General features: G+C 49.4%; 1 protein-coding gene and 1 pseudogene across 12 annotated transcripts; one reads left to right on the plus strand and one right to left on the minus strand.

The window, feature by feature from the left end:
* Positions 1 to 27: 27 nt before the first annotated feature.
* Positions 28 to 24,281, plus strand: EMC1 (ER membrane protein complex subunit 1). 12 transcript variants are annotated; one of them, XR_003433408.1, is made up of 25 exons: positions 28 to 166; positions 2,696 to 2,820; positions 3,509 to 3,574; positions 3,813 to 3,906; positions 4,768 to 4,896; positions 5,877 to 6,003; positions 6,553 to 6,702; positions 7,000 to 7,167; positions 7,676 to 7,747; positions 8,109 to 8,171; positions 8,818 to 8,940; positions 9,621 to 9,717; positions 10,031 to 10,153; positions 10,782 to 10,790; positions 11,831 to 12,030; positions 12,179 to 12,328; positions 13,656 to 13,817; positions 14,156 to 14,275; positions 17,354 to 17,491; positions 19,354 to 19,527; positions 20,040 to 20,250; positions 21,157 to 21,241; positions 21,571 to 21,665; positions 22,578 to 22,666; positions 22,889 to 23,005. XR_003433408.1 is itself a non-coding variant. In XM_027109953.1 (24 exons), the coding sequence occupies exons 1-24, from the start codon at positions 51 to 53 to the stop codon at positions 23,066 to 23,068; spliced, it is 3,012 nt and encodes a 1,003-aa protein (XP_026965754.1). In that variant the 5' UTR covers positions 28 to 50; the 3' UTR covers positions 23,069 to 24,281. The 12 variants fall into 12 exon arrangements, 11 of the variants coding, with proteins under 11 accessions (XP_026965754.1, XP_026965757.1, XP_026965756.1 ...); XM_027109953.1 differs by lacking the exon at positions 21,571 to 21,665 and having other exon boundaries at positions 22,578 to 22,707; positions 22,889 to 24,281; XM_027109956.1 differs by lacking the exon at positions 21,571 to 21,665 and having other exon boundaries at positions 10,034 to 10,153; positions 22,578 to 22,707; positions 22,889 to 24,281.
* On the minus strand, positions 17,059 to 17,176 carry LOC113622504 (uncharacterized; annotated as a pseudogene).
* Positions 24,282 to 25,087: the final 806 nt, after the last annotated feature.

Raw genomic sequence — 25,087 nt, forward strand, 5'->3', positions numbered from 1 at the left:
GAGGCCCGGTGCATGCCGGGCCGGCGGCGGACCGAGCCCGGGCTCCCATCATGGCGGCGGCGGCGGCGGCGGCGGTGGCGGCGGTGGCTTCCGGAATTTGGCTCTGGGCTGCCCTGCTCATTCCTGCGGCCGCGGTCTACGAAGACCAAGTGGGCAAGTTTGATTGGTGCGTACGTGGGGGACCTATTCGGGAAATATTTTCCCAGTACTTGTCTTCTGTCTAAAAGGATGGGGGTTGGTTACCATGCAGCACGGCCGGCTGCATAACGTGCGGGGCCCAGGGGAAAATGAAATGTGAGACCCCTTGTTCAAAAGTTAAGAGTTTTAAGGTGGCGACAGCAGAGCATTAAACCGAGAGTAGGAGGCCCTTCTGAGCCAGTCCCTGTGCGGCTGTACAGGTCGCAAGCCCGTAAAGCGGGCTCTGCCAATCCGGGCATGCCTGAGGTTCTGGTCAGAGGTCACTCTTCTCCTCCATCAGGCCCCATTTCTGTGACTGTCAGGTTTCTTATCTACTGGGTGTCAGACGTCAACAGCCCTCAGTGAACGCCGTCTTTCCCCACCCCTCTAGCCCAACCCTTACATGGGCTCAGAACAGGACCACCCAAGACTCACATCAGCCTTGAGGTGCCCTCACTCACTGGCTCACTCACTCTTCTTTCATTCACTCACTTTCATTCATTCACTTACTCTTCATTCAGTCTCTCATTCAATCACTCATTCACACATTCAGTCGCTCATTCACTCATTCATTCACTCATTCATTCACTCACCCACCCCTTCCTTAAGGCCATGGAGTTGGCTCACTTTTGCTTGAATGTCACTTTGCCACTTAAGCATTGTGCGGTCTTGGGAAAATGACTTAACCACTCTGTGCCTTGGTTTCTTTATCTGTAAAATGGGTTTACTAGTAGTCCATTACCTCTTTCAGTAGTTGTAAGGATGAATAAGACAATTCTTTTAAATTACTCAACACAGTGCCTGGCTCCCTGAGTACAACCAGTTTGTTACCAATAATTACTATTAAGGGAACACTTTATCCTTCCGAGCCCAGCTCCTCGCTGAAGTATTTTCTGTATCAGACAAATTAATTCGCATGTTTGTTGAGTGCCTGTTGTGGGTCAACAATCATTCTAGGTGCTGTGGACACAGAGATGGAAAGGAGCTCAGTGTAGGGGGGCAGATATATAAGTTATGTGATATAAGACAGTGTGACAAATGCAACATGAGTCACATTTTTAATGATGTGGGCAGATGCTCACAATATAATATGTACAGCTGACTCTTGAACAACGCAGGGGCTGAGGGTGCTGACCTTCCCTGCGGTCAAAAATTGAGCATAACCTATGGTAAGCCCTCTGTATCTGCAGTTCCACATCCGCAGATTCAACCAACTGCAGACCGTGTAGTTCTGTAGTATTTACTGTAGAAAACAACCAGTGTATAAGTGGACTTGCGTAGTTCAAACCTGTGTTATACAAGGATTAACTGTATATATTACATATGTACAGCATGTGATTCCAATTTAGCAGAATCCTAGGTATATGCAATTTATAAATTGAAAAGTAAACAGAAGGAAATACACCAAAATGTTGAAAAGTTTATGGTTGAAGAAAAAAAGTTCATGGATGGTGGTATTTTAGGCATTTTTTGTTTTCTTTTTTATACCTTTATGTTTTCTACAAGAAGCAGGCATTACTTTTGTAGTCCAGATAAAAGATAGCAGCATTTTAAAAAAAAGCATGGGGTTTAGACTAAGAAGTTCTTAATTTTGCATTCTAGTTCTGATAGTAATTTGTTGACCTCAACGGACTTTTACTCACCTGTAAAATGAGAGTGATAATATTTGTCCTATGTACTTCGTAAAGTGTTTAGTGACTACAGTGAGATTAAAGTATGTGGAAATACAGATAGAAACTGTCAATTGTCATGTAAACCTGTTTCTCTATACTAGTGTAGTTTCTTCTTTTTTTAAAAAAATTAGACCAAACAACATAACAAGGGAAATTCAGTGTAAATGTCAGGTGTTTAATTTGCTAGAGGTTGTAATTCATGAACAGCAATATGCAACACACCTCCTCTGTACTTGGTAGTATACCTCAGGAAGCTAAGTACTTTCACTTTATGCTTAGATAAGAGTGTTGAAAGTGATGGGGTATGTTCCAAGGAAAGTATGAGTAATGAGTCAGATGGATCCTGAACATAGCGAGGGCTAGAACAGGCTGCAGAGAACAAAGGCTTGACCCTGATCTATCAAGTTTTGTAAGAATATTTGCATAATTTTTCTCCAAAGGTCAATGAAAATAGAAGGAAAAGTTGGATTGTATGGTCTTCTCTCATGTGTAATGTGAGTGTCTAGTCTCACTATTAATGGGTACAGAGAGGATTGCAGTTTTGTTCTAGGGGGATTTAGGCCAGGTGCTCTTTTGGGTGTTCCTTATCTTGAGATAAACAAGTGCTTGCATTTAGAAGGAAGACTGTTGTATTTCTCATCGATTAGGGTGCATTCTCTCGTCTTCTTCCCATTGCCTAGAAATCTTGCTTTTGGTCAGATCTCTTCGTTAACAAACACTTCTCATGCAACCTGAGATAGTTATGATGGTGATACCCTCATGTATTTGTGCAGTTGTCTTTTTCCAGAGCGTTTTGTGCAGTGATGGTTTTGGCCCCTTCCATTTCCCTGTACTCTTTCCTTTAGGAGACAGCAGTATGTCGGGAAACTCAAGTTTGCCTCCTTGGAATTTTCCCCTGGATCCAAGAAGTTGGTTGTGGCCACAGAGAAGAATGTGATTGCAGCATTGAATTCTCGAACTGGGGAGATCTGTGAGTGAACTGTGTAGAGGGGTAGCTGGGGATGGCATGGCTGCCTGTAGTGGATCCAGGATGCCCTGTGGCTTGTGAAGGCCACGTGGCTGATTCCCCACTTGGGGACAAGTTGGCCAAAGGTTGCATCTCTTACTGGATCCTGATCATTTTATTTTGTTCTTTTTGTTTTTTTGGTCTTGTCAGTTTTGAATATTTAATGTATTCCTATAACTGGCCTTTGAGTTTATTTCCTCAGCCCAAGTCCTGACTGTTCTTAAATAAGATATTGCTGCAAAAAACACATTATTCTATGTCACACTAAAGTTTTGGATGTGCCCCTCCCCCCCAGTTATTTATATTGCTTTTATGGATGTTTGTTGGCATTAAAATCATGGAAATGTAATTTACAGTCACTACTTTTCTTGTGAGTCGTATGGATTTTGTGAATTTTGTCATTATCCGTTTATATGTTTGATGGGGTGCTGGTGGGGATGGGAAGTGCGGAGACGTCAGATTGGGACAATAGTCGCTCCCCTCATTAACCAGTGAGTGGGAGTGGGTCATTGCCGGTTAGCTGTAATCCTTCCCTCCCTTGAAGTAAAATTGGGCACTTCTGTGCAAACGAAGGCCTCTTCGGTCCTCTCTTGCCTCGCTTCTTGGATGCCTTGCTGTGGTTCATAGTAACATCGACTCTCCTGTCTCTCAGTGTGGCGCCATGTTGACAAGGGCACAGCGGAAGGGGCAGTGGATGCCATGCTGCTCTGTGGGCAGGGTAGGTAGAGTCCTGCTTTGTCCCTATGATGGCGTCGGCTCCCTCTCCTCTTTGCTTGGTTCCTTCCTTTGTTCAGGGTCTGGTAGCAAATGGAGTAGGGGTGTTCCCAACAGGAAAGGACAGGCCGTTTCTGTTTGCACTTATACGTTAGAGGTGAGGCCACTGCTCACAGACCCTAGGAGGCTACAGACAGAGCATCAATTTGGGAGATGATCTCACGTGGTTTTTTCTCTTCCAGATGCAATCACTGTGTCCAATGGAGGCCGAATCATGCGCTCCTGGGAGACTAACATCGGGGGCCTGAACTGGGAGATTACCTTAGACAGTGGCAGGTAGAGGGGAAGAAGCTGAATTTCATCTTGGTTTGGTTAAAGGCTTTGCTGGGACACAGATCTGCACAGATGGCAACTCTGGGCCTTCTGGCTTTTTTCCCAGGGGAAGAAACCACTGAAGAGCCAGAGAGCATCAAACACCCAGTTTTTGATGTTCTTGAGGTTATGGGACACATGTGCTTACTCAGCCAGCATTTATTGAGCACCTGTCAGATGCAGAGCTCTGTGCTGGGTGCTGTGTTCATTCTCGTGTTGACTGCTTTTCCTAATCTTACCATGACACAAGAGCTTTGCAATGTTCTAGATATAAGGATGTGATATAACACATCTAGTGCTTTAATTTTATGTTGAAGAACAGTTGGAGCTATTGTTACATCTTTGCTAAAGTTGTTTAAATTATAGGGTTTACTTGCATTAGCTTATACATCTTTTGGTAGTAATTCATTTGGTAAGTACTTGGGGAGCCCCCAGGCAGTGGGAACCCACTTGTGAATGTGAGATAGTTTCCATCATCAAGGAACTCATCACCAGTTGGGTGAGGCGGGCGTGCAGCCCACTAATGACAGAACTGTCTGATGGCTGCCGCGGGAGAGGGTAGGCCTGGTTGCTGTGAGGTCCCAGGGGAAGGAGGGAACGACCCTTAGGAGATTCACAGGGGTTTCAGGGAAACAGTACAGCCAAGTGGCTGAAAGTACAGTCTCTCAAGTCAGCTAGTGGAGAGCAGAGCCAAGATTAGGATCCAGATGCATTTGACCCCAAAACCTGTTTCATTACCTACCGAGCTATGGTGGTTGTGTTCCGGATTGTCCAGCCTGAGGCCCAGGAGGTTCTGGGCAGCGCTCACCCCGGCCCTGTGCTCAGTTTCCAGGCACTTGGGCTGGTAGGCCTGCAGGAGTCAGTGAGGTACATTGCCGTCCTGAAGAAGACCACTCTCGCCCTCCATCACCTCTCCAGTGGGCACCTAAAGTGGGTGGAACATCTCCCGGAAAGGTAAGGCTGCCTTCTCCCCAGGTGACGGCTACCTCCTGCTCTCTAAAAGCCCGCCTTTCTCCTTGGGGCTTGAAGCGTTTGCTTTGACTCAGGCTTACCTTAAGTTGGCATCCTGTGTAGCGTGTTGGGCTCACTAGCTCTAGGCCTGAATTCCAAGGCTGTGGCTGCCTCTGGAGTTTCCTTTGCAGTGAGGAGAAAACTCTCCATCTGGGCATGAGAGCCAGTCAAGCAAGGGGAGTGGCTCCTTCGCTCACTCACTTTGGCAGGGACCCAAAACTCAAATTCCTATGGGGGGGCTTCCCTGGTGGCACATTGGTTAAGAATGTGCCTGCCAATGCAGGGGACACGGGTTCGTTCCCTGCTCCGGGAAGATCCCACATGCCGCAGAGCAGCTAAGCCCGTGCGCCACAACTGCTGAGCCTGCGCTCTAGAGCCCATGAGCCACAACTACTGAAGCGCACGCGCCTAGAGCCCATGCTGTACAAGAGAAGCCCACCACAATGAGAAGCCTGTGCACCACAACAAAGAGTAACCCCCGCTCACCGCAGCTAGAGAAAGCCTAGTGCAGCAATGAAGACCCAATGCAGCCAAAAAAAAAAAAAAAATTTACTGTGGGGCCAGGTGTATAGCAATCATGAGCAAAGCAGGCCCTGTGGGGATTATGGGGAGCTGCAGTGTGCCTGGCCTACCTCGAGGGGGCAGCCTTACTCAGCTGATTGGTGCCCTGTAGGAACGTAAGTAGGCCTAGTGCTACTATGTTTCACCTTTTAAGAAAAAACTAGAAATCTTGTTCTTACATGTTAAATCTCAGGTCTAAATGTTGACAATGAATTCAAATTAAAAAATAAAAGCTGTGAGCCAAACAAAACCTATTTGGGACTGTTTGTGACATCCTGGTGGCCTGGTTTCGGAAGACCCCTGAGGATACCCCTGTCCTGTGGCTAAAGCTGTTTCTCCCTGCTTTTCCTTCCCTCTCCCAGTGACAGCATCCATTACCAGATGGTGTATTCCTACGGCTCTGGGGTCGTGTGGGCCCTCGGAGTTGTTCCCTTCAGCCATGTGAACATTGTCAAGTTTAACGTGGAAGATGGAGAGATTGTTCAGCAGGTCTGGTCTGGCTCGAGGAGCCTCGTGAATTGTGGAGGGGAATAGAGTCCTTCTTTGCCCTGGGGACCAGGGAACTCGGCTGGGCGGATGCAAAAGCCATTCATGGTCCCTGACTCTGGCCACTTGGAGGCTGCATTCTGCTCATCAAGCATTTATTTAAAGCCCTCACATTTGCACATGGTGCTATCCTGGGTGGCTAAAAAAATCGTGTATATCTATTCATTGCCTGCAAGTATCTTATAAGATAATACTGTAGGGTAATATAGGAAGCCATGTATGGCAACTATAGCAGAGAAATGCTTATCTGAAATGTCAAGTATTAAAAAGGATCTGGTATATTTTTCAAATGACCAGAAAGCCAATCCTGATTGTGTCCAGCTTCGGAGCTCTTGGGAGGCTGGGTGGGATGGGGGGGACTCCTTCGGAACCCACCAGGAAGAACCTCTGAGCTTAGGCCCCCCAGTGGGATCCAGTGCTGACGTAGCTTATGAGCTGAGAGGGAAATGTGAAAATCCCCATGAGCCTCCTGTTCTGATGTCTCTCCTGCAGGTCAGGGTGTCGACTCCCTGGCTGCAGAGTCTCACCAGAGCCTGCGGTGTGGTGGATGAGGCTGTCTTGGTATGCCCTGACCCGAGCTCACGGTCCCTCCAGACCTTGGCCCTGGAGACGGAGTGGGAGTTGAGGCAGATCCCGCTGCAGGTGAGAGGATGCGTCCCCTGGTGCGAGGCATTGCTTTTGCTGCTTAGAAGAGCCTTTCTCCCAGTGTCACTGCTCACTTCCTGAGGCTTGGCAGCCCTTGGGAGCTCAGGCCTCTGGCTGAACTGGTATGAGAGGAAATGGGCCACTCTCCTCTTTGGAGAACCTGAATGGGAGCTTCCGGAGCCACATGCCGTGGCCCTGTTACCCTCGCTGGCAAAGTGGGGCAGAGGCTACCAGCCTGGGATAATCAGTGACTTGTCTGCTCTGGCCCTTATCCTTTTTCTTCTTGTCTCCCAGTCTCTTGACCTAGAATTTGCAAGTGAATTCCAACCCCGGGTCCTCCCTACACAGCCCAACCCAGTGGATCCTACTCGGCCCCAGTTCTTCCTGCAGCTGTCTCCAAGCCACTATGCGCTGCTGCACTACCACCACGGCGTCCTGAGTCTGCTCAAGAACTTCCCACAGGTAACGGGAGGCAGCGTGGTTCGCTAGGATTCAGGGGGATCTAGCTGAGATATGGGTGCTAGAAATCCCTGCCTTTGAATCTGGAGATATTTGCTCAAGCAGGAAGACATCTTTCCATGAGTGGTTTGAGAGGGGTTAGCCTTAGAGCAGAAGTGGAATTTTTTCTTTTTTTTTTCCTGAGAATTACAGAAGATTATTAGAGTAGAACTGGCACCTTCCTAAGTCCACAGGAGAGTGGGCACGTTAATCAGAGCTTCCCTATAGATACTAAGAGCAGCGTGGGATGCAGGATTCACCAGTGCCTGTGTTGGAGGTTGGCGAGAGGGCTGTGTTCAGCTGTGGCTTCAACGGGGCCTCCCCCTGCTCTCAAATGCCCAGGCCATTATGCTCCAAAGTTGGGAGCATTTTCAACTCCAAGGCCAAGGGTCCTTCCTGTGGAGGTGACTTAGAGAAGGCTGCTGGCTAGGACAGGCCCTATTTAGGAGTTGACACCTTGCTTTATCCCCAGACTGCCCTAGTGAGCTTTGCCACCACCGGGGAGAAGACGGTGGCTGCAGTCATGACCTGTCGGAATGAGGCGGTGAGTATTGGGGATAACAGCACGTGGGGTTTTCCTTCCTTATCTTTGCTAGGAGCCCTGAGAACCAAAAGTCTGGGCATATTCACCTAGTCAGTTTGAACCCGGGGGCAGGAGGCTGTTGAACAATAATATCTCACCTCATCTGTAGGGCTTTCTGTACACCTTCTTTGTCCCCAGGAATGGGACGACCTCATGTTCATCTGGGACTGTTCAGGGTTGTGTAGGCTTTGTGAGCAGAAATGGGAAATGGGATTTGCCTTTTTCCAAGGGCTGAGAAGACATAGAAGTGAAAGCTTCATTTTGGTGACGAGGAAGTGACCCTTTGGCTGAATTTTCTCCTTTTTCCTTCTCTTTTCCCTAGCAGAAGCCTAGCAGTTCTGAAGATGGGTCAACGGGGAGCTTTTCGGAGAAGTCTGGTCCACAGGTAGGGTGTGGCGTTGGGCAGCGTGCCAGACCAGAGACGCAGGAGGCCCCCAGTGAAGCTGGGGGAGCAGCCAGGGCTGTGAGCAGGTCTCCTGAGTTCTCAGCCTCCAGTGGGCTTTGCTGAGTTCAGCAAATTAAACCATGTTTCTCTTGATCTTTTTTAGTTGGGAGATTAGAGAGTAGAACCCCTAGAATCTGTTCTTAACTACTTTCTCCTCTGGGCCTCCGTCTCTCCATGTCTTGTGGGGTCTGGCTGGTGGAGTTGAGTGGTAGTCTGAGCAGTTGCACTGAAGCAGAGTGTGGGACCCTGGCCAGAGTCTCCAGTTTCTGCTGTGGTTTCCATCTCCTAAGTGTTTCCCAAGGGGGTTGTGATTTCCCTGCCTACAGTCTTACTAACTCTTTGGGAAGTCTCCGCTACACTGTACTGGCTTCCTTCTGGAGCAAGTATGTATAGCGGTTACAATTTTTAAAATTTACTCAGACACCTTATTTCTGCCTTAGGACTTAGCTTTTCTATTTTATGTCCCTTTGCATATGTTTCCTCTTCTGGCCTGGGTCCTTCTCCAGGGTATTTGCTCCCCCCGCCCAGATTCTTGGACTTCCTTTGGGGGGATCCCCGTAGTTGACCCTTGCTGTCTGTACCCTAGGACTCGCTGGCTTGCTTCAACCAGACCTACACCATTAACCTCTACTTAATGGAGACAGGTCGGCGGCTGCTCGACACCACGATCACCTTTAGCCTGGAACAGAACGGCACTCGGCCCGAGCGCGTGAGTCGGGGCTTGTGGGCTTCTCAGCCTGGGGCTTTCTTTCGTTGGGGTCACTTCACAGCCATGGGTCCCAGAGTAGGATTCTCTGGACGTGGGCTCTAGCTCTACCTGAGCCACTGACTGTGAATAACAGTAAAAGCAGGTACCATGTAAGCCAAGTCGTCGGTGCGCCGGGCTCCGCGCTACGCGCTGCTTGATTGAACCCTCTCAGCAGCCATGTGGTTCTTACCGCGCTCATTTTATAAGCGAGGAAACGGCCTCGTGAGATTCAGGACCCCATCCCGAGTCGCTGCCCGACATTGCCTCTGTGCACGTTCAGTGGTGTTCCTCAGCCTCTCTGGGCTGTGGCTTCTTTGCCTCTAAAACGGAAAGTCTAATCCGGGCCTCCTGCTCGCTTTGTGGGGTGTTATCGGTGCAAGATGAATGATGTGGTGGCCGAGAAGCGCTCAGGTTCCTTCATGGAGGGGGCTCAGCTAGCGCCTAGCACGGTTGCTGTGTCAGCCCCTAAGAATATGTGATATCTAATTGGAGTCCAGGTTAAAGCTGTATTGTTTGGACATCCAGCAATGCCGTGACCTAGACTTCGGACAACTCCTCATGCTTTGAATCTTGGGGTCTGGTGCTCTGAGAGGCATCTGGATTCTTGCTGACTACGGTGGACTTGACTGTTTGGTTTATAGATGTACATCCAGGTCTTCCTGAAGAAGGACGACTCCGTGGGCTACCGGGCCTTGGTACAGACGGAGGATCACCTGCTACTTTTCCTGCAGCAGCTGGGTGAGTGGACCTCATCAACCCATTTTTTTTTAGGCTTGCCCATGAGTTCCATTCAGACTCTTTATTTGGGGCTGTGGACAGGCTTCTGAGAAAGATTCAAGTGGAGTGTATCCTGAATATTTTTTTCCAGAGCCATATGTTACCTGCCTTTGAAAAATTCCTTAGCATTCTTGGGAGACAGAACTTCCCTCACTTGACCTCCTGCCATTTCTCTTTTTGGCACAAGAGGTGTGGTGGTCCCTGAGTCACCGAGAAGAGTCCCTTTGGGGGACGAGGGAGGTGGGCCTGACTTTTGTAACCTTGGTTTCTGCAGCAGGGAGGGTGGTGTTGTGGAGCCGCGAGGAGTCCCTGGCAGAGGTGGTGTGCCTGCAGATGGTGGACCTCCCCCTGACGGGGGCGCAGGCCGAGCTGGAAGGGGAATTTGGCAAGAAGGCAGGTATGAACTGAGGGGGCTGGGAGGCAGAGCTGCCGGTGCGGGTGCTCTGGGACTGGGCTTGGTAGTTGTACCACAGGGGAGGCTGTCTCACGTGTCCCTGGCTTCCTGGATGCACCTGTTCTGCCAGTCTGTTCTGAACTAGCTCTGTGACCAGTTTCTGGTGTGTTTGTGGCCCTATGGTTTATGTAACCATTCTTCTATCGGAAAGGAGTGACCTGTGACTCCCTCTAGGGAAAGATCCTGATGAAAAAGAATCTTAGCTTAGTGTAGTAATAGCTACCCTTGTGTGGGTACCTAAGATCTGCCAGGCACCATGGCTGGCACTATATACCCATTGTCCCCAAAGCAACAGTTACACCTTTCCAGAGAGCATGACCGGGCTAGTCAGTTACTGTGGTGATAGGCCAGTGCCCTCTGAGACCAGCCATGGTCCCAGCACCCAGGATGAACTCGGTTCACTCTCCTCTGATTGAGTCCCGTCCCCTCCTCCCTCCATCCGTTCGTCTAGCTAGCCAGGTGATGTTTACTGAGGGCCTGCTCTGGGCCAGGCACCCTGCTAGGCACTGCAGATTTTCTTAAACCGAGGATTAATTTGACTTTACTATTTATTTCCGCTGCCTGGATCCAGCCATTCAAGGTAAAACCTGCTTCCTGCTGCCTTTTTGCTCATTGCCTGCCCACATGGCTAGCTTTTGGTATTATTTATTTTCCCTGACTTGCATGAATGAGGTATATACCATGTGTGTGTGGACTGCTATGTCTGTGACTCGTCCTGTTTGCCTCTCACTTCCCTTCTTGAGCTGAGGTTAATGGAAAAGCGGATAAGCAAAGACACCGCTCCTTTTCAGTGAGCACTTACCCTGTACCCCACCCCTTGGGAAATCCTGTGTGTACATCATGTTGTCTAATCTTGGCAACAGCCCTGTGGATTACTTGCCATTTTACCGATGAGGAGCCAGAGGCTAAAAGGTTAAGTACATTTCTCCAGGTCATCCAGGTGGTAAGAAGTGGAGCTGGGATTTTAATCCAGGTCTGCCAGACTCCAGGGGCCATGCTTTTTACCATGCTACCTTGCTCTGGGGACCAGTCTAGTCTCTGGAGGAGACTTGAGGGTGGTAGCCTCATGGATGGAGGAAGGGGTGGAGTGAAAGAGAGCCCTGGGAATGGGTTGAAAATAGGTTAGATGGGTGCAGACTAAACCGTTGACAGCGTAGGCCTAAAGCAGCGAGAAATGGAAGTGCCTGTCCGTGACACAACACACCCCTGCACCCTGGTACCCCCGCACCCCGCCCTCTTCCGGCTTTGTCATGGCGCCCGGAAGCCTCCCTCTGGCCGTTCTGGATGTGGGGTTGTGGTGGAGTCATTCACAGCATGGCTGCATCCTGCATGGCTGATCCCTGCCGTCTTAGTCTCCTATTCCAAGATTTCAGGCAGTTGAAGTGCTGAGAGCCAGGTGAGTAGGTTTTTGGAGTTCCTGCACGGCTGTGTCTAAGTGTGAGACTGTTGGCGTCAGCCACAGGACTGCCCCTTGGGCTTGTGGCCTGGGGTGTGGATGACTCGAGTGCTCCACAAGAGAGGGAGAGAGCCCTCCTTAGGAAGAGGAGGTGCCCCCTCGCTGGAAACACCTAGTCTGATGGGGAGTGAGCCTCAGCTGCGTTACCTTTTCCTTGACACCAGACGGCTTATTGGGCATGTTCCTGAAACGCCTCTCGTCCCAGCTCATCCTGCTACAGGCATGGACCTCCCACCTCTGGAAAATGTTTTACGATGCTCGGAAGCCCCGGAGTCAGATTAAGAATGAGATCAACATTGACACCCTGGCCAGGGATGAATTCAACCTGCAGAAGATGATGGTGATGGTGACGGCCTCAGGCAAGGTGAGAGGGGCTTAATCCAAACCTCCTGAGGTTCTGGGATGGGGAACAAAAAGCCTTTGGAAGGGGATCGCGCCGGTTCTAGTTTTTAAGGATAGAACTAGTTTTGGGGTTTGCCTTTCCGGTAGTGAGCCAGGTATTTATTTTGCAGCTTTTTGGCATTGAGAGCAGCTCTGGCACCATTCTGTGGAAACAGTATCTCCCCAGCGTCAAGCCAGACTCCTCCTTTAAACTGATGGTCCAGAGGACTACTGCCCATTTCCCCCACCCCCCGCAGTGCACCCTCCTGGTGAAGGACAAGGTGAGGCCGCTACCTCTCATCTGAGCCAACGTGGGTGTGGTTTTTGGTGTTTTGTAACTTAAGTTCCTCCTAGGCTTTTGGAATTCTCTGAGAGTTAAAGGCAGGGAGTCAGGGCTTAGAGCTCTGTTTCTTCCAGTTTTTTGCCTGAGTGGAGGACCGTCCGGGGCCCATGTGGAAGTGACTGTAGGGTAGGTGTGACATCACTAGGTCCCTAGTAAGCCAGCTCCACTTCTTCCCAGGCACGGGCGGCTGTTGGTACCTGAATGGCTGTTTGCTCTTCTCCAGGTGTTGGAGGGCAGGACACAAAACTGTTTATGTCTCTGACTCCCGGGAGCAGGTGGCTTTTTGTAGATTCATTCTGCCATCATCAGAAAGGGGACTTGGGGGGAGGGTGGGATGAATTGGGAGATTGGGACTGACATATATACACTGTTGATACTATGTATAAAATAGATAACTAATGAGAACCTACTGTACAGCACGGGGAACTCTGCTCAGTGCTCTGTGGTGACCTAAATGGGGAGGAATCCAAAAAAGGGGATATATGTATACGTATAGCCGACTCACTTTGCCGTACAGTAGAAACTAACACAACATTGTAAAGCAACTATACTCCAATAAAAGTTAAAAAAGAAAAAAAAGAGAGGGGACTTGGTAGATAGTCTCTGGAATGGCTGCCATGGGGCTACTGAGTTGGTCCTTGACTTTTTTGTTTATTCCTCAGTATGACTCGTTCTTGCTTAGCTTTGGGGCTAGAGGCAGTTAAACTTTTTTTTTTTTTAAATTAATTTTTTTGGCTGTATTGGGTCTTCGTTGCTGCACACGGGCTTTCTCCAGTTGCGGCAAGCGGGGGCTACTCTTCGTTGTGGTGCGCGGGCTTCTCACTGCAGTGGCTTCTCTTGTCATAGGGCACGGGCTCTAGGCACACAGGCTTCAGTAGTTATGACACACGGGCTCTAGAGCACAGGCTCAGTAGTGTGGCACACGGGCTTTGTTGCTCCGTGGCGTGTGGAATCTTCCCAGACCAGGGCTCGAACTCGTGTCCCCTGCATCGGCAGGCTGATTCTTTTTTTTTTTTTTTTTTTTTCAGGCTGATTCTTAACCACTGCGCCACCAGGGAAGTCCCAGAGGCTGTTAAACTTTTACCCTTTTGACACATCAGCCTTCAGACACTTTCACCTTTAGCCAAGACTTTATTTTCCACAAGGAGGGCAAAGACTAGGGAATCTGCCATAGCTGAGCTCAAGTCCCAGCGTTCCAGGTTTACCCCTAGGATTTGCATTCTTTTCATGTTGCTGGAGGCTGACCGTTCGCTTGCCTATTTCAGGAGACGGGAATGAGTTCGCTCTATGTCTTCAATCCCATTTTTGGGAAGTGGAGTCAGGTGGCCCCCCCAGTGCTGAAGCGCCCCATCTTGCAATCTTTGCTCCTCCCCATCATGGATCAAGACTATGCCAAGGTGCTGCTGTTGATAGATGATGAGTACAAGGTATGCCGTCTGCAGACTGGCTGCAGAACTGCCCAGCCAATCAGTGTGGGAGCAGGGTGCTCAGACAGCGGCTCGAGGGCCCCCGATGGGAGCCGTCTGCCGTCAGCACTCATCTGGGCTTGAAGTGTGTCTCTAAGCGACTCGATTGCTCTTTCTGCCCTTGTGAAAGCTCGGACTCTTAACTCAACTTAAGCCCTGATTGAGTTTAATAGACTTTAATTCTTTAAAGATTTGCTGTTTTTTTTCTTAAGGCCCTCTTTGACAGGAAACAGTAATGAGTCTGGAGAAACTGTGCTTAGAGATTCCTTTTCCCTTAACCCTTTTCTGGGGTTTTCAAGGTCACAGCTTTCCCGGCCACTCGGAATGTCCTGCGACAGCTCCATGAGCTCGCCCCTTCCATCTTCTTCTATTTGGTGGACGCGGAACAGGGACGGCTGTGTGGCTATCGACTTCGAAAGGTAGGAGGGGGCATCCTGGCACGCCCCTTTGCGGGAGGGGTGTAGGTGTTTCCTCGTTATTTGGCTAAGGAGTGAATTATGCTATTCATTGTGTTGTAAACTTAGAGAGCATAATCCTGATGTCAGAGGCAGTCATTTTCATCTATTCCATGGCAGGCGCGGTTCTAGCTGCCATGGAAGGAGCAGTGCACAACAGTCTCTGCCCCTGTGGAGCTTTCATTCCTCATTCCTCTTCTATAGCAGGGAGAAGGGGCGTTTTCTCCATTCCTAGAAAGGCGGGAGGTAGGAATGGTGATTGAACAATAGTACTTTCTGTATGAAGATGGTGTTATTGATCCACTCTTTTTCTTTTTCTTTCATTTTTCTTTATTTTAATTTTTGGCTGTGTTCGGTCTTCGTTGCTGTGTGCGGGCTTTCCCAAGTTGAGGCGAGCAGCGGCTACTCTTTGTTGCGGTGCGCGGACTTCTCACTGCGGTGGCTTCTCTCGTTGCGGAGCATAGGCTCTAGGTGGCGTGGGCTTCAGTAGTTGTGGCACGTGGGCTCAGTAGTTGTGGCACGTGGGCTCTAGAGCGCAGGCTCAGTAGTTGTGGCGCACGGGCTTAGTTGCTCCATGGCATGTGGGATCTTCCCGGACCAGGGCTTGAACCCGTGTCCCCTGCATTGGCAGGCGGATTCTTAACCACTGTGCCACCAGGGAAGTCCCTATTGATCCACTCTTGATTGAACGTGCGCTTTGAATTTTATTTCTAGAAATGGGATCGACTTACTCCGATCCTGACACACTTGAGTCCAGTGCTTGCAAACAGTGTTTCACACTGGCTCTGAAGTCCAGCTCTGAGCTTCACAAGGGCTGGCCTTGGCTCCGATAGCAGGGCTGTGTAGAGGGGTAATTTGTGGCGTACTCCCCAGAGGGCCCGCCCATCCTGTCTGTAAGGCCTTTGGAGGGACACCACAGCACAGAGGTTAAGAGCTTGGACCTGGCTGCTTGTGCAGGAAACCTAGTTTTATTTATCACTTACTCATTTTGTGTCCTTGGGTAGATGCCTTCTCTCTGATCCTGTTTTCTCGTCTGTAAAACAAAATGGTAATAGTACTATATCAGAGGGTTGTTGTGAGGAGTTGGAGAGTTAATACGTGTAAGTAACGTAAAGCAGTGCCTGCTGCACAGTAAATGCCGTCCAAGTTTTACCTGCTGCTGCTTAAAAAATGCAGCGTTCTTCCCTGACATTCTGTAACGGCTAATCTTTAGCGTAAATAGCATAGTCTGTCCAGAAAACGTGCTCTTTACCCCGTGGGTGAAAAAATACCATCCTTCTGAGTTGATGAAAAGGGGACCTTGAAAGAGACAGTTCTTTGTGGATAGAAAGACATGACCTGGAGTGTGGGTGTCATCGTAAAGATGGTGGGGGGACGGCAAAGGAGGTGGAGCTCACATGGGAAATCAGCCATGTGAGGGGTGGTCTTCCAGTCTCTGACCTCCAGTGGACTCACCGGTGACCTTGTTCTCTGGGAAGGTTTTAGTGAATTCTTATGTTTTCACAGGTGTCCTTGGTAATGGAGCCTTATATGTTCTCAATAAAAATTTGTATTATTTCAAAAACATTTAAATTTCAAAAATTTTACACATGAATACATTCTCATAGTATAAGATTAAACTGATACAGAGGTACAGGAGCAAGATGTGAATGGGCCCTTTCAGAGCCATTGCCAGCTGCCTCCCTGGATGGAATGCCTTTCAGTGGTCTGCACGCCTTCCCCTGTCCTGTCTCTTGCCTCTGTGTCTGTAGTGCTGGATAAACAGCTTCCAGACCACACAGACATGCGCTTTATATTCTTTCTTACCTGAAATGGAATTGACCTATATTTAACTAATAGGAAATCTGCTCTTTTCACTTTATGTGTCTTCTGCCTCATTATATTGTTAAATCCATATCTTATTAAAATATAATACTGAGAAAAGCACAAAATCCCGAGGTTACTACTCAGTGGCCCTTCACAGAAGGAACACACTTGTGTACACGGCAGTCACATCAGGAAGCAGTTTAGCACCAGCGCCCTGGGAAGCCCTTGTGCCCCTTTCCAGTCACTACTCCCCCCCTCACCCCCCAGGGCTCTGTGTAATTCCACAGTGTGGATGTATGATAATGCATTTAACCACACAGTTTTATTGGTTTCTTTTGACTGTAAAGAACGTTTCCTGTAATATTTTGAGATCCCCGCCAGCTTAGTAATTCACTGCTGGCTCAGTGTACAGGGAACTTAGATTTTAGTAATAAGTGGTAAATTTTCTTTGCATTATTCTTACTCAGATAAACAATGGGATACTATTAAATATTCCTCTTCTTTCTCACTGGCTTTAGTATCTTTCTGTTTTTTGACAAGAAGTAGGGTTTATTGGTGACGTGAGTGAGGAGGGGCAGCTCCAAGGCTCCCGTGAGTGCGGGGCCCGCCATGCGTACAGGGCGCTACAGATTAGGGGTGTATTTGACTGCACAGTCATCCGGGAGGAGCTGCTTTTCAGCCACCAAGTCTTCGAATTCATCTCTATTACACTTAGTAAAGACACGCTTCTTGGAGATGTGGATCTTCTGGCAGCCAGGGAACTTGAACTTGGCTCCATGTCGGGCCTCAGTCACATGCTCCTTGTTCTGCAGCTTGGTGCAGATGGATATGATGACCTGGCTGGCCACTGGGCCCTGGGGCTTTCCAAAGGCACCTCGCAGGGCTGTCTGGAGCCTAGACTGGGGACAGCATGAGGTCAGACATGAATGTCCACTGGAGAGGACCGTCTCCCAGGTCCCCTCGGGCAGCCCAGACAAGCACCTGGTGCCTCCACTGCCCAGGAGGCTGCTCTTTGCAGCCAAAGCACACTGGGCTTTACTAGTTTTCTTACTTGAACTGAGAGTTCCAAACTTCTTCCCAAACTAGATCCGTATTGCTGCTTCTCTGGGAGCCCTGATCCCTGTTCCCTCCCGCACAGAGGCCCCAGCTGAACTGCAGGACGTGTCTAGCCACAGCTCTCGCGGGTCTAAGGGTACCTTCCTGATGACCAGTGCTGGCTTTTTTGCCCCACCCCAGGATCTCACCACTGAGCTGAGCTGGGAGCTAACCATTCCCCCGGAGGTGCAGCGCATCGTCCAGGTGAAGGGGAAGCGCAGCAGTGAGCACGTTCACTCGCAGGGCCGAGTGATGGGGGACCGAAGCGTGCTCTACAAGGTACGGCCAGCCGTCTGGCGTAGCGCACAGCAGCACGGGGTGTGATTCTGGCTCTGGGATTTGGTGGCTGTGGGTCCTTGAGTGAGTCATTTAATCCCTTTGAGCCTTAATTTACTGTCTGTGAAATGGGCATGATATGCCCTTCTCCTGGGATTGTCGTGATGATCATGTGAGGCACTCGCGCTTCGCATAGGGCCAGGCATGCATGGCCACTACCCAGTAGATGTTAGCTGTTATTTTTAGCGGTAGTGCAGATAGACCTTTCTGGGGTTAAACCTTAGTCGATCCATCAGAAACTCCATCTCTGTGATCCAACACTCTAGTTAGTGGTGAGGGCAGGGAGACGGAGAGGTGACTAGTCGGTTGCAGAGCTATCCTATGAGGGAATGTAATCACTGTGGTGACGAACATGAATTACAGCCTCTGGCAGAGGAGAGACTATGAGTTGGAGGAGGAGGCGTAGTAGAACAGGGCAACACGACCAAGGAACTCAACAGGGCAGCTGCTTCACTAAGCGTGAGGCAGAGCGCAAGCCTCCAGTTGGACGGTCCAGGTTCAGACTTGCTGTTCATCGTGGGTAACTTGCTGGGGCTTCTTGAACTTCCCTTTTTTTTAAATTTGGCCACGCCACGCAGCTTGCGGGATCTTAGTTCCCTGACCAGGGATTGAACCTGCGCCCTCGGCAGTGAAAGCGCGGAGTCTTAACCAGTGGACCACCAGGGAATTCCCAGGAGTAGGGCTTTTTGGATTCATATTTGTTGTGGAGATTTTTTGCCTGCTTTGCTGAGACTAGACTATAGAGGGCCGAGGAGGGGAGCAGGCAGACAGGCCACTGTGATAATCCAGGTGAGGTGATGGTGGCTTCAGCTGGGTTGGTTGGAGGAGGAGAGATGGGATCAGATTCTGGATACTTTTGAAGGTAGAACCCATAGGATATGCTGATGGATGGGGTGTTGGTGTCTGTGTTAGAGAGAAAGGAGTGAAAGACGACTCAGAGGTCCCAGGTATAAGACACTGACACTCGGGAGGCCTTGTGGGGAGCAGGTTTTATCAGGGGTAGAACAGGAGTTCAGTTTGGGGCATGTCAAGTTTGAGATGAGACACCTAAGAAGTGATACTGATATGGTGGTCCGTTAGTCAAGTCTGGAGTTCAGGGAGAGGTCTGACTTGGATATGTAAACTCAGGCGATGCCAGCACCTGTAGATGGTGTGAAAGCCACGAGATTGGGTGAGATCACCATGAGAGTGAGTGTAGACAGAAACGTCCAGAGACTGGGGAGTGGAGGAGGGACCCACAGAGGGGGCTGAGAACGAGTGGCTGAGACAGGTAGAAGGAAAACCAGGGCACGATGTCCTGGATGCCAGGTAGAGAAGGTGTCTCAAGAAGGGAGTGATCACCTGTGTCACCTGGTACTAGTTGCTCAAGTCAGATGAGAACTGAGACCCAGCCATTGGTGTGGTGGTAGGAGGGCACTGGTGGAGAGTCATCGTGTTGCTGGACACATGTCCTTCCATCACCGAGTGGGTCGGCCCGGGTTGTATCTTGAGTTACCGTTGCTTGCCTGTGACTTGAGCAAGTTGCTTAACTACTTCAAGACATTTCATCTGTGAAACGTGGATAGTGACAGCTATTTGCAGGGTTGTTTACGGGATTCAATGAAATGATGGAGGCAAAGTCCCTGGCATGGCCCCCGGCCTCCAGCAGACACTGAATGAGTGCAGCGATGAGGCCCTCTAAACAGAAAGCTCTTCCCACCAGAAAACCCTCTTCCTCTGTCAGCCGGAGAGCTGTGGGCCTGCCTCCCCGCCGCTCAGGATACGCCGCTGTGGTCCTGAAGGAGCTTTCCTCTTCGTCTCCCCAGAGCCTGAACCCCAACCTGCTGGCCGTGGTGACAGAGAGCACAGATGTTCACCACGAGCGCACCTTCATCGGCACCTTCCTTGTGGACGGCGTCACCGGGCGCATCATCCACTCCTCCGTGCAGAGGAAGGCCAAGGGCCCCGTCCACATCGTGCACTCGGAGAACTGGGTGGTGGTAAGGCGTGGCGCGTGAACTCAGGGCACCCCCAGGGGCCTGACGTAGCGTAAGAGTATGTGGCTGGTCTCCCTGCAGCATAAATCCTTTCCTTGCCTATTGTTCCAGAAACCAGTTGCTACTTTGTGTTTTCATAGAATTCAAAACTCCTGGCTGGCAGCAGTACAACCTTGAACTAGTTACTTAAGCTTTCTGTGTTGTAATATATATAAAATAGGGGTAACAACAGTCACCTCTATTTGAGTTTAGAACAATGCCTGACGTGTAGTAAGCGCTCAGATGTTAACTATTATTCTTCTGACTTCTAAGAATCTTGAGAATTCCTTTGTCTTGTGGTGAACTTGGATAGTCTAGGTACAGCTACCCTGAAAGGTTAGTAAACTTGGTAGCTGGAAGGAAGCTAGGGTGCTGGTTGTTTCTTTCCTTCCTGGACGTGCCTTTGCATGTACATTCCCCTTTCCAGCTGAACCAGCAGCTGAGCCCCAAGCAGCCCCCTCCTCTTCTCTCCGCAGTACCAGTACTGGAACACCAAGGCCCGGCGCAACGAGTTCACCGCGCTGGAGCTCTATGAGGGCACCGAGCAGTACAACGCCACGGCCTTCAGCTCCCTGGACCGCCCGCAGCTGCCCCAGGTCCTCCAGCAGTCCTACATCTTCCCCTCCGCCATCAGCGCCATGGAGGCCACCATCACCGAGAGGGGCATCACCAGCCGACACCTGCTCAGTGAGTGACCGGGTCCCTTCAGACAGCCGCACGGAAGGACGGGGCCGGGATCAGTGAGGAGGGCTAGGGAGAAAGTTCCCTAGTCTGGCTTTGCCGTCCATAAAAGAGCTGACACATCCCTCCTCGTCCTTGTTTCTGACGAACCACTTTCATGTCTCTGTTCTGTTTTCACCTCGTTTGGAAAGTTGAGCCCTGATACCATACCCAACAGGTAGCCTGTGCAGATGGGCTGCAGAAACTGGCAAGGTGTAGGGTCTCATCTTCATGTAGTTCAAGTTCAGGACTCAACTAGACAGGTCTCTCTGTCTAGTTGATTTTACCAAAGACGTTTGGGACTCTCAGATTTGACAGGCACTTGGTATTATTATTTTACCCTCAAATATGAGGAAGACAGACTGCTTGGTAATTTCCCGAGTTTAATTCCCACCATTCCTGAAACCGCTGGGATCTCATGTTGCCCAGTCCTCCTGCTGCCCTCCCCCCACCCCCATCCCCCACCAGCGTCACTGCTTCAGCCAACCGTAGGCTCCTGTTTGGCTCACAGTGAGGAGACCTGCTTAGCTGGGGCCGGTATTGCTGGAGGAAAGGAGGAGGATGAAGAGATCCAAGTGGGCTTCCATGCTCTTCTCTGCCATCATTACCCAGTTCTTGAGTCTAGCTCTTTATTTTCTGATGGCTCAGGATGATATGTGAAAAAACTAGTATCTTCAAAAGTGGGAACCTTCATTCAGACCCAGGTGTATTGGATTATTGTTTTTGGCCATTTAAGGGAGCCTCAGTGACCCATTTTTTTGGTTTTAAACTCTATTTCAGTTTCTGTGATAAGGACATTTTTGTAAGTATCCCTAATTGGGGATCAGGTCAGTGTGAACACTCACTTCTGTTGACTTGTTTCTGTGTATGTAGTTGGGCTGCCTTCCGGAGCAATTCTTTCCCTTCCTAAGGCCTTGCTGGATCCCCGCCGGCCCGAGATCCCAACAGAACAGAGCAGGTGAGACCCTTGTGGGTAGTGCTGAAGGCTGTGACCTTAAGGAACTTAGCATCTTAATTACATTTGGTCCTTGGTCTGCTGTGCACTGTCCTGCTCCGCTGGGGATGTGGCAGTGAACACATCTGCCCTCATGGAGCTTGCATTCCGGTGGGGGCGACGAGGTGGATAATAAATAAGATAAACAAGTGAAATAATTCTGTATTAGGGTGCTTGTAAATAGCAAGGAGAAAAAAACTAAGAAGGGGTGGGGTCTAGGAAGGGTGTGGAGGGGTGCAACTTGAGAGGGTGGCCTGGGAAAGCCCCTCAGAAAAGGTGACTTTTGAGAAAAGACTTGAAGGAGGCGAGAAGCTGGCCTTGTGGATGTCGAAGGAGAATGTTCTAGGCAGAGGGAACAGCTGTCACAAGTGCCCTGAGATCATGCCTGGTAAGTTATAGGGAGGGCTGGAGGCCACTGTGGCTGGAGCAGCCAATGGTGGGGACACTGGAAATGAGGTGAGGGTGGTGCTGGGGCCTGGGTCACATGGGAAGCCAATTGCTGTTGGTGTTAGTTTTCTTTTCTTTCTTTTTTTTCTTTTTTTGGCTGCATTGGGTCTTTGTTGCTGTGCGTGAGCTTTCTCTAGTTGCGGCGAGTGGGGGTTACTCTTCATTACGGTGCGTGGGCTTCTCTTGTTGCGGAGCACAGGCTCTAAGCGCGCGGGCTCTAGAGCGCAGGCTTAGCAGTTGTGGCGCACGGGCTTAGTTGCTCCGCGGCATGTGGGATCTTCCCGGACCAGGGCTTGAACCGTGTCCCCTGCATTGGCAGGCGGGTTCTTAACCACTGCGCCACCAGGGAAGTCCTAATTTTCATTTTTGTGTTTCCAGCCATCATCTCTGCATATTTTCTTGCCTCCATCCCGAACTCTCTTCCCTGAGGGGTGTGAGGAGCTGTGGGCAGGGTGAGGAGGCAGTAGATGTGTCTTTGCACGCAGCGAAGGGAAGACGGTTTGGAGCGGGCGGAGGTTAAAGCTGGTGGACTGAGGCACTCTGGAGTGAAGAGCAGGAACTGGCCTAGTGGCTTGATGTTTTGGTTTTAAAATGGCCCTTTCTTCCTCTAATGTGAAGTACTGGTCGTCTGTGGTTTCGTTTTTTTAGATTCAGAACAAGGTAGGAATCCAGATCTGTCTTACTCTCCATACAGCTTTCTTTGTTGCAGCCCTTCCTAACATTCCCTGATGCACATAGACCTTGGAAGAAGATATGTGGCTGATACGTGGCCTGGAAACCTCCCAGGGCTCAGGGCAGCCAGGAGATCCCCTTACAGCAGTTTTGAATGCCGGTCCTGGTTGATGTTTTGCAGAGAGGAGAACCTGATCCCGTATTCTCCAGACGTACAGATCCACGCAGAGCGGTTCATCAACTATAACCAGACAGTTTCTCGAATGCGAGGTATCTATACAGCTCCCTCGGGCCTGGAGTCCACTTGTTTGGTGAGTAGAGCCCCAGCTCAGCCTGTGCCACCTTGTCCACAGGCACCCTGTGCGACACCTGTTGTTTCTTTCACCCTTGGGAAAACAGCTGAGGAGTCTGTTTCCTTTGTGACCAGAGTTTGTGGTTGTGGTGGATCACTGGTGCCTTTCTTACGGATTTCTCATTCCCTCTGCCTTCCAGGTTGTGGCCTACGGTTTGGACATTTACCAAACTCGAGTCTACCCATCCAAACAGTTTGATGTCCTGAAGGACGACTATGACTATGTGCTAATCAGCAGCGTCCTCTTTGGTCTGGTCTTTGCCACTATGATCACTAAGAGACTGGCACAGGTGAAACTCCTGAATCGTGCCTGGCGGTAAAGACCTGAGACCCACTGCCGGAGAGCAGAGAGCCAAGGGGAGTGAGGGGCAGACAAGACGCTGCAGCTGCAGTTTGACAGGTCAGAGGAGGATGTGTGTTGGACACTCATCTCAGTTAAGAGCTCTTTGGAAGAAGATGGGCTCTCGTGGAGACTCCTTTTGGGATACGTCTGATGCGGAGTCATTGGTGGTGGATGGAGGCTGAACTCACTCTCTGAGCCGAGATCTCAAAGCATCTTGCTGGACTTTCCCACGGAGTCCCAAGGCCATCGCCGTTTCCCTTCTGTGCCCATCCATGAATGTTGTGTTTTTTTAAGACCTCCAACAGATTTTTCTCTTTTGTGAGGCCTGTTTAAATTGATGTTCGTTTGCCTTCTGTTTCCCGGGTGTATCTGGAAGGCCTTCTGATTGTTCCCCTGCTCCTTGCTTCAAAGTCGGAAGGGAACTCTTATTGACAACTCCACCTTATAGGTGCATTTGCTGTTTTACACTGGGGAGAAAGAGGAGCCATCCTTAGCTGAAGTTTGAGGACTGATGCAGCCTCTCATGGCTTCTCTCCAAAGTAACTTTGGGTCGAGGAGTCTATGTGTGTGTCGAAACTTGCCTCTCGTTGCATGCTCCCATTCATCCATGGGCCACCCAGTCTTAGGTTCAGTTTATTGAAAGCCAGGTGCACGACACTGCCTTGGTTTGTTGGTCATCGTCATCCGAGCTTTTCGCCTCAGATGTGTCAGAGCCGAGGCCTTTTCAATCTACTGAACTGTCTGAACCTTGAAGAGATTTCAAGGGAGGAAGGCAAATCTGCCTGTTTCACAGTCCCTCATAATCTCTCCTTTCGCCCACAAGCTGGTCTAGTCATCTTAGAACCTAGATAGAGAAAGTTGTTCTTTTTTAAGAACCTCATTATTTTTAGTTATAAATTGTGTGGATTACTATACTTCTCTTAAAATGAGCAGATTTTAAATCTTATCTTTAAAAAAGGAAGAGAGAAAAGGGTAGGGGTAGGAAACTGGCATCTTGTGGGTAGCATTGTTGATTGGCTGGGCTGTTGTCTCTGCTACAAACTAAAGATGTCCTAAAAATTTTCCCTTGTTCATGGATTTGGGGAATGATGGCGTTTTTCTTTACTGTGAAGAATGAAATGTACAGAGAGCCCTGTTGGGAGAGAGATGCGTTTGTTTAAGTGTTTGAATAAAGTGAATGACGAACGACATTGTTCAAGTCCTTTTTTGTGGCTTTGGAACATCATATTGAGGCTACTTCTGCATTGGAGGGGGACAGAAAGCTGTGCAGAAATGGAGTGAGTGCAGTATTTTAATTGGGAAACATGCCAATTTAATCATATAAGAGTTGTGTTATTTAAAAAACAAAATTTTTTCTTTCTGTGGTCATATGCTGATGGTAGAGAAGGAAGAGAAGTGAGAATAATTTTACTTTAAAATAAAACTGTGAAATTGATTTTAATGAATGAACATCTGAGTATCTCCAGAAAAAAATAGGCATCTATTCATCCTGACTCAAGGCATACATATTTTGTTTAAAGTGATCTGAGAGATGGGAATAAGTACAACTTAAAAAAATTCTGCCCTGGTTTTGAGAAAGCCTGGCTGGAATTTCGCCTGTCCTAAATAAGTGTGTGCGGGCTGCGTCATTAACTATTGCTTTGCTGCCTGCTCTGCTTACACGGCCCAATACGTCTGCTCGATTCTAGTTTACATTTACCCATGTACGTGCCAGAATCTGAAAGGACAACCTGATGGGGGGGAAGTTATCTGCCTTTTCATAAAATTCCCTCTATTTCAGCTTTAATCATAACTATTTTACTGAAAGTTACCTCAAAGCAGGCAGTTAACATAGCTAATGCTAACGACATGGTCAAATCTGAGTCTTCTAAGTTCTCAACCTTCCTTAATCTCAAAGCAGCACTTGCTTCTGACCAGCTATGCTCAGCCTCTACCCATGGCCTTTGAAACTGCTTCCTCTCAGATCTCTGATGTGTTTTCTTTCCTTCTTTTTTTG

The sequence above is a fragment of the Aethalodelphis obliquidens genome, unplaced genomic scaffold, assembly GCF_003676395.1.
Source record: "Aethalodelphis obliquidens isolate GAN/ISIS:26980383/991018 unplaced genomic scaffold, ASM367639v1 scaffold9, whole genome shotgun sequence".
Classification (NCBI taxonomy): Eukaryota; Metazoa; Chordata; class Mammalia; order Artiodactyla; family Delphinidae; genus Aethalodelphis; species Aethalodelphis obliquidens.

Coding starts and splice junctions, on each gene's coding strand:
- EMC1 (XM_027109953.1), top strand. CDS start 51: ATGGCGGCGGCGGCGGCGGCGGCGGTGGCGGCGGTGGCTTCCGGAATT. Junction 17,492..19,353: donor ACCGAAGCGTGCTCTACAAG/GTACGGCCAGCC, acceptor TCGTCTCCCCAG/AGCCTGAACCCCAACCTGCT. Junction 20,251..21,156: donor CACCAGCCGACACCTGCTCA/GTGAGTGACCGG, acceptor CTGTGTATGTAG/TTGGGCTGCCTTCCGGAGCA.